The sequence below is a fragment of the Sardina pilchardus genome, chromosome 5 (genome assembly GCF_963854185.1).
Source record: "Sardina pilchardus chromosome 5, fSarPil1.1, whole genome shotgun sequence".
Classification (NCBI taxonomy): Eukaryota; Metazoa; Chordata; class Actinopteri; order Clupeiformes; family Clupeidae; genus Sardina; species Sardina pilchardus.
The window spans coordinates 4,886,189-4,894,855 of record NC_084998.1 but is presented as its reverse complement, the minus strand read 5'-3'; the positions used below and the strand labels follow the sequence as shown (position 1 = coordinate 4,894,855).

At 42.1% G+C, this 8,667-nt stretch overlaps 1 protein-coding gene across 1 annotated transcript; it reads right to left on the bottom strand.

Annotated features, from left to right (window-relative positions):
- Positions 1-2,033: 2,033 nt before the first annotated feature.
- c5h5orf15 (chromosome 5 C5orf15 homolog) lies at positions 2,034-7,997 on the bottom strand. Its single transcript, XM_062536045.1, has 3 exons — positions 7,814-7,997; positions 3,813-4,690; positions 2,034-3,423 (listed from the first exon to the last, which is right to left on the bottom strand). Exons 1-3 carry the CDS (start codon positions 7,929-7,931, stop codon positions 3,289-3,291), a joined length of 1,131 nt encoding a protein of 376 aa, XP_062392029.1. The 5' UTR covers positions 7,932-7,997; the 3' UTR covers positions 2,034-3,288.
- Positions 7,998-8,667: the final 670 nt, after the last annotated feature.

Here is an 8,667-nt window from a genome sequence, read left to right as displayed (position 1 = left end):
CCAAAATTAAAAATAAAACAAAAATAAAAAATCTGTTATGTCGGCATGTTCTGAAAGCTATTATTTATATAGCAGGGAGAGAATCAACAAAATGCAAAATTGTGCAATGTGTACTTTCACCCTTCATTCCAAAGTTGGCACTCTGCAAGTCTAATCCAGTAAACTTCAAATCCAACTATTACTAATGATAATAACATTATGAAGTATATAAAAACTTACATGGAACCTCTCAAGGCACCCATGTGCTTTAGAAACTTGAGTGCTGTTCTTTCAGTGTGTATGCACACTGTGTCTGTGCACTCCAATCCAATACATGTTTGTTTACTGTAGTTCAGCATATTGCTCCTCACACGGTCCCCTAGCTGTCCAGTTTGAATCTGTTTGCTTGGAAAAACAAAAACGAAAAACAATTGTTTGAACACAATCCTGGCTTCATCAAACATTGTGGTCTGGACTAAGTCACACACAAATGTGCACTCAAACTATGACTGTCACCTGATTCATTATGCCAATATAACATCTTAGTTTTACTTACTGGAAGTGTCATCCCTGTTAAACGTTTTAGTGAAGGCACTAACCTGTTACATGTGTACACAATGGCCACATTGGACAGTGTCCTCATCCGGGCTTGTGTAAATGTTAACATCCTGCAGACCTACTAAGAAAGGTTTCTCCATAATCATAAAAAAACAAAACAATTACACTTTCTATGAGCCATATGATCTATAAAGCACACATTCATAACAGGTTATGATGCACTGACAAATGGCAACGCATTAAAAAGATTCTCTTAGCTCTGCATTATCATAATCTGTGTCATTATCGGAACCACAAGATAATTCAAGATACAAGGGCTAACATTGCAAAGAATGTCTATAGATTTATACCAATCATTATGAGCCATTATCCAAGTACTTACTGTAGGTGTGTTTATGGCTGCTGAATTGAAATGCCCCCTATAGAAGTTTTTTTTTTTTCTTTTAAAAAAAGGTTTTCAAAACAATTTTAATGGCACATAAACGCTTAATACTTCAAATGGCATTTCTGCTGCACTCAGATAAGGTCTCATCTCTTGTAAAATAGCCTTAGGTTGCTGTTTGGTAGTGCCGCTTCACGTGTTAGCAAGAAGACTCTGATTAATGTGAAACAAACCCCAAACCTATACATGAATACCAGCCAATGAACACCTTGCTAAGGAACACAGAAGGGCAAGGTGTCATTTGAATCTGAATGTTTTCTCATTGGCTCATTTAGTCCCTTTCTTCCTCTCTACTTTCTGTGTGATGAGTGGTCGGACACAAATGGCTGCCATGCACAACCCTGGTAGATGCTACACATTGGTGGTGGTCAGTGAGATTTCCCCTTTAATATCGAGTGCTTTGGTTACCTCGGTAAAGCGCCATTATAGAAATGCAACAGGTTGCTGTTGAAAGGGTGTTATTTGAGCGCTACAGCCTTTGTCATGGGATCCACCTCACCCCCTCCCACTCAGTCATGCTATAGCTGAAAGAGCTGCATGTGGACCTTGGGGTTAAGGCATAGACAGGATTTTCTTGTCCGGCCCTATAATGACATCAGACTCCTGAATGAGCACAAAAAGGGAGGACACTACAGCTAGAATGAGAAAGATGAAGCCCATAACAGAGGCTGTAGTGCTGAGATTATGTAAGGGATAATGTATAGAATGCCAGAATGCCATTTGTCTGAATGGATCTGTTTGAGACGGAAGGCGTTGCCTTGCTGCCATGACGAGCTGTCTCATGACTTTTGGAGAGAAGGCATATTTTAAGAGTGACGTTTCAAACAGCACTTGCTGCCTCGCTCCCCTGTTTTCTTTACCCTTCCGAACAGAGCCTGTGTGCCTGTGTGTGTGTGTGTGTGTGTGTGTATGTGTACACTCTCGGTTCCCCAGCGTCTCCATTAACAGCTTTATCCCAGAGGGAATAGGAGGTGAGCCCTTTCCCAACCAATCAAGCCATTCACTGGAGACTGTACACCATTCTGTCTTTAAAACAGCAGTGAACAAGACAAAATATATTTACAGTTGTGCTTTAATAACAAAAGGGTGAATAATGCCTACAGCTAAGTTCAGCATAGGCACAAAGAAACACATCATGCCTGTCGTGGTCATTGTTCCCACACCGGATTACTGTTACAGACACTGGTTAAGAATATGTTTACCACTCTATCATCCACCATTTTACAGACTCCAGTACCATTCTCTGCACCATTTCACTGACTGCAGGACCATTCTCTTCAACATTTTACCAACACCAGTACATATTAATGCTCAACGAGATTACAAATACCACCTATGTGGTGTTGACAATAGGATTCATGTTGTGGGCCCTCACTGACGTGGCAGAGAGCTTGCAAAAGTAGCTTACCTACTTTTGCACTTTGTTGTGAGTCGAAATTCAATCTCTCCTGAAGTAATACAGCATCCTTTGAGAATATGTGGCCACATATAACAACAAGACTTATGTGAAAGGATCAAAGCCCACAAAACCGCAAAGAAAACAGACACCTTTCATCTCAACAACTGCAAACAGTCACAACATCCTCATTTCAAGAGACTTCACTGAAGTCATAACTCAAATTCAAATATATAAAAAAGGGACAGGTGTTGAGATGCATCGCCAAAACATGAGCAAGTCTACGATACGGCCTGATGCACTGATATTGTGGAGATGATAAATCGTTGTCGAAGACAAAAGAACAAAAAAAAAACACTTCCTATTGTTGAAGTGCTCTTACTTTGATATTTCTTTTTCCATCTCCCGTCAAGAAATGATAACAATAAGTCATAATAATATTGCATTTGGTGCTGTCCATAACAGCAACGCAAGATCTCCGCTCCAAGCTTCAGGTGGGTCTACATTTCACATGTGTGACTCTGCGCTCTCATTCCACTTGTGTGAGAATCTCATTTTAATAATCTTAATCTTTTTAATAATCTACTTTACATTATGGCCACACGTGGTGCCCCATTACCCACCATTACCCACAATCAATTGTGCAATAAAACCTTTAAGACAGCAGGGAAGAAACATGTTTTAAATACAGTCTTTGGAGACCAACAAAAGCTCCAAAAAGATTCAGAAAGAGATAGTTTCTGCAAAAGAAAAAAACAACAACAACAACAACAAAAAAAGAAAACAATTGCGTGGACGAGCAAACAATGTGAAACCCCGGGGCTCCACTGTAGAAGTGAAAACAGAAAGGGATGAAACCTCACCACCAGCTCTCTAAACCCCACGTGTCTTTCTCCTCGGAAAGCCACAGGCTCTAAAAGATGTAATCATTGGTCATCTTCAGCGAGGGCATGGCTTCATTGACGTTCTGGTCGAGTCGGCGATACTCGACGCCGCCGCGAGAGCACAGGCCGTCCCTCCAGCGACGGCTCGAGGCGAGCAGGAATATCTAATCGAGGCCAGAGAGAACAAGAGTACAGCAATCAGACCCCGACACAACAACCATCAGCGGTCACACACTGTGCTTTTCAAATGGAACTCTCATGTGACAAATACACCAGATTGTGTGGAGTGTACATGTGTACAAAAAAACAGATAGCTCTGGTCCTTGTTCTAAAATCAGTGTAACATAAAGCCACTTGGGGCTTGTTGCTTAAATGTAAGAAAGCTCAAGCTTATTATGCAAATCCTCCTTACGATTAAAACTTTCCCCTTGTTTGCTTTGCCCATATGACCTCTGAACCCTACTTTTAACATTACTCAAATAAAATGTACTATTTCACTACACACCCTGAGAGCGGTGCAGTCTCAGCAAACAGTCTTTATGAAAGTGCTTACCTTTCGCTTGTTATGATAGGTAATGTACACAATAGCCACCAGGAAGGCAATGATGACCAGGTGAACAAAGAAGTGCGTGTCCTCATCCGGGTTTGCGTAAATGGTGGCATCCTGCTCACCACCAAACTTCTTTTGGTTGGTCTTCGGCACAATTTGATCGTACTCATCATCACCGTCGCCAAGCTCGATGATGTCATTGGCTGGCTCCTCGTCGTTGTCGTTGTTGTTATCCTCTCCGGCGGCGGCGCGGGCGTCCAGCGTGGCCTCGTCTCCGTACTCCTCCTTGTAGTCGTCGTCGCCCTCCTCGCCCTCCTCGTCGTCGCCCTCCTGGCGTGGGCTGCTGGTGGGCGTAGACTGCGGGGTGCTCGCGCGCTTCGGCGGGACGTTCAGGTCAGTGACGGCGGCGTGCAGTGTGGGAGACGCGGAGGATTTGGCGGGAGGTGCGGTCGGTGTGCTGGTGGCACTGCCTTTAGGTTCGGAAGCGGCGGTGGGTTTGGCAGGACTCGGGGTTGTTGCTTTGGTGGCTGTAGGCGCTTGGGGGGTGCCATCACCTTCACCGTCATTAGATTCCTTAGACGCAGCATCTGGAGCCTCTGTAGCATCTGGAGCCTCTGTAGCCTCTGGAGCCTCTGCAGGCCCACTCAGATTTGAACTGGAAGGGTTTGACACTGGCTTTGCTGAGCTCAAAACTAAATCTGATTTGGTAGAGATAGGCTTTGCTGGGGTCGACTCTGACTCTGACTCTGACGGGGCTGAGACAGCAGGAGGTGACTTCGGCAGAGTCGGCGCAGCACTGTCCGGAGTAGAATCTGCAACCGTTACGTTAACAGGCTCTGCCACTTCCTCTTCCACGTTCACAGTGGTAGATATGTTGTCCTCTACAAACAAAGACAAACTGTCAGAAAACTGAACAGAGATTATGCATTTAGATTTTTACATTTATTCATTTGGCACACACTTTTAATCCAAAGTAATTTACATACGTCAATTATATTAAAAAGGGATCCCGGGAGCAACTTGGATTTAAGCGCCAGGAATTGAACCTACAACTTTTCTGGTTACTGAATAGTGCATCGTAGATCAGTCTTCTCGGCTAAGAGAATACAAGAAATATGGTCTCTGCATTTATCCCATCCGTGAATTAGTGAACACACACAGCACACAGTGAACACACAGGGAGGTGAAGCACACACTAACCCAGAGCAGAGAGCTGCCTTCATACAGCAGCGCTCGGGGAGCAGTGAGGGGTTAGGTGCCTTGCTCAAGGGCACTTCAGAAGTGGATGTGAGAGCAGTGGTCAACTACTCCCCCCCCCCTCCACTCACATTTTTCCTACCACTCAGGGATTGAACCGGCAACCCTTCGGTTACCAGCCCGAAGCCCTAACCAGTAGGTAGCCCCTGATCTCCATACTGATCTCCATGCATGCTAGCCCAGCTCCTTAACCACTACACTGCCACTGCCCTACGGTTGCACATAACTAGTTTTTCTTTGTCAAGATGGCTGAGGAAACCCTAAAATTGTGATCTGAAGCCACTGGTAATACAATAGCTGCTATGAACTTTATTATGTTAAGACAGTCGTTCTACTTCAGACTCTGCACATTCCCATGAAAGGCAGTGTACAGTAGGAACCATATAGCCAATTGCAAATCATGGATAGGTCGCCTGTTAAAAAATAAATAAATAAATACTTCCACATTCATCAAGGCATGAGAACATCGCCTATGGTGATTAAACTAATTAATTCCATTCAAGAAATTGTCGTTCTGACGTACTCCTACATGTTTCACATTTCACCAGTTTTAAATGGATCTACAGGATCAAATATGTGTAAATCAGCTTAGCTCGGCCTGTAACATATTTGACAGACACTTTCAGGTAGGTATGGTGACAACTTGCATTTTATACAGCCTAATGCTTTATCAAGGCACCCAAAGCGCTTTACAGTAAAGGGGGCACCTCAATAAAAGTAGTAGCAAAGCCTACAAACATAAACAAATGGCAGTTGGAAGAAGGTGTACATTTAAACAGCAAACGATTGCTCCTTCCTGCTAATGCGGCTTATGATCAGTGGTAGGAAGTAAAGGGTAACGTTAGGAAGCCCCGATCAATGTGATTGGTTAGGCTGGACTATAATTAATACCAGAGCTCTAGAATCTTTGGTTAATATCAAGCAGAGATATCAAGGTTATGCCCATATATATATACATATATATATATATAGGTATATATATGTATGTTACATAACATTATATATGTTATGATGTCAGGGTTGACCACAGCTTTAACCCTCTCTGGTCTGGGTGATCTCCATTTCCGATTCCGAATCCAGGCTAGCGAGAAAGTGGTCTACTTACAAAAGTGAAATAAGCACTGTCCCTGGGTAAATGCATACGTAAAATTAAACAACAACAAAAACTGGGTTTAATCTAATCCTCTCCAAACACTACTCATTGTCAAGTGTCAAAAAAGCCACTCCCAGCAATAGTGAATGAAAGTTTCAACAACCCAACCCATGGGGTTTTAAAGGCATATATGGCATATAAAGGCTTAACTGTTCAGCACACCACAGTGAGGGTGGGGTGCAAGTGCAATGATCCTGATAATCCACATGATGCAATGAACTAGCCTATATGGCAATTTCATTCCTCTTTCCTAAATTGTCATGGAATACTTTAAACACATAATGATTTTTCCCTCTTCCTCCTTCTCTCTCATACCTTTTTTTCTATTTATTATTTATTTTCTTTTAATTTATTCTTGAAGATGAATGGACACGTGAGCACAATGAATTCCAATGCTTATTTTTGAGTACATGACAATACATTTTGAACTTTGACCAGTCTCAAATGGGGAACTGTTTCTGAATTACGCATGCCATTTAGCAAAGTATAGACTTAGTAAGCAAGATGCTGTTAAAGTTTCCTTCGATGCTAGGGGGACCATTTAACATGAATTACAAAACAGCAAAGAATAAGTAAAGTCTTACAGACAAACGACTTTACTAGATTTAAAGATTGCCACTCATAGTCTACCATGAAACCGGTGGGGGAGAGGTAGGAAATGAACACGTAGCCTCGCTGTGCTCCAATATAATTAGCGAAGTCTGTTTTAGGCAATTAGACTATTAGGTTATGACCTATGGTTATGACAACACTTAACTAATTTGAAAGTATGTCTAGCAAGCACACCTGTTCCCCAATCCTGGAATGTCCCCCTGGTGAAGAGTGATTAGCACTACCTCTGACAGTAAGACGTTGTCAGGGGTCATCCATCTCTAGTAACTTGTCAAACTTGAATGGCTTATCATCTAATCACACCTGAATAGGGTTGCTAGTAGCAAGTTGCTACACACAACATAATACCAACGTTGCTTGATCTAATAACAACTACAGAATTTCCAACAACTACATTTGGCCTAGTAGTACAGTAGAAGCCGTTTCTGCTATTGCTGAATAACCATTCAGTATGTTCAACTTCATAGCTAACGTCAGCTAGCCAAGTTAGCACACGCTGCCTTGGGTTTGTGGTCACTTGATAACATGCTCAGCTTGACTATTATATAGAAGTTGTATGTACATAAGAAGGAACCACGCTCACGCTACAATATTAGGAACCCACCACGGGCAAATACATACTGAAACTAACCAAATCTCATAACATACGATAACGAAACTAAAGTTAGGGTTAACGTTAGCCTCTACAGTGTGTTCTGACGACAGCGACTGTCAATGATCTTAGCCATAACGTTAACATTATTAACTGGTCAGTTGCCACATTAATTTCGATCATTATCAGTGAACACGCCAATTAACAAAAACAGTCTTCCTAGACAGTGTTTCCTCCGTCATACAACCCGTACACGTCCTCAACTCTAAACCTAAATTACGCCAGAAGGAACAAGCCGCTAACATTAGCTAACGTTGACATTAGCTAAGGTTGGTTTCAGGCCATATGAAAGAGACCGACAGCTTATAAAATCTCTAAGGAAGAGCATACCTGCTGTGTTGTCGAGGGGCGCAGAGCTACACGTAAGGATATGACACTGTAGCATGATAAACCCTATATAAACTCCAAGAAACACCAATTTTCGTCCCATCTTCCGTGAAGTGGCCATCTTGAGGGGAACGAATGTTATGAGGGCAAACTCCACTCCACTGCAACACGACTACTGTGAGGTTTTCTTTTCGGAGGCGGAGAGGGGTTGGGCCATGTTAATAAATTACACGCTTAGAGCCATAACGCTGGTAAACACAGGAACACTTGTGTGTGTCGGTCCACTTAAAAAAAAAAAAACTAAGACGTGGCATACTGCCTGTTTCCTTCTGGTAAGCTACGTATGTAATCACAAAGACCCCATTTATTTTCTCACAAAGATACGAAATAATGTATTCAACTATTCATATGAACTATTATAATATTGACTTAACTAAAACTTGTTATAAACAAACGACATTATGATCTATGAACTGTTCAGCTATGAGTGCATTGGGTGATGTAAAAGGATGGTAAATTGTGATAGACAGTCCTAGATTAGAACCATAGATAAACCTGAGTCTGTAAGGTGTTTTGGCTGCCCTTGTGAGAATTCTTGTTGTTACTATCCCAGACAAAAAATTAAGGCAGGGGAACACTGCCAAAAATCAGAAATCATAGAGCCTACTCTAAAGACAAAACACTTGCCTAGAGAGGCAAATAGCGCCTGCAATAATAGACCAATCTAAGAGCTGACCATTAGGCCACCTCAAATTCAAATAAAATGACCAAATAATGAACTTTTTACTACACATTATTAAATATTTCCCTTTCATCAACCCTGATACCATCAACCAAGGACAAACTGTTCTGGTGGC

Bases quoted from the DNA above. Each gene is read 5' to 3' on its own strand.
- c5h5orf15 (XM_062536045.1), bottom strand. From the start codon at position 7,931: ATGGCCACTTCACGGAAGATGGGACGAAAATTGGTGTTTCTTGGAGTT. The intron at 4,691-7,813 runs GTATGCTCTTCC...CTTTGTTTGTAG, and splicing joins GCCCCTCGACAACACAGCAG to AGGACAACATATCTACCACT. The intron at 3,424-3,812 runs GTAAGCACTTTC...GGCCTCGATTAG, and splicing joins CCTATCATAACAAGCGAAAG to ATATTCCTGCTCGCCTCGAG.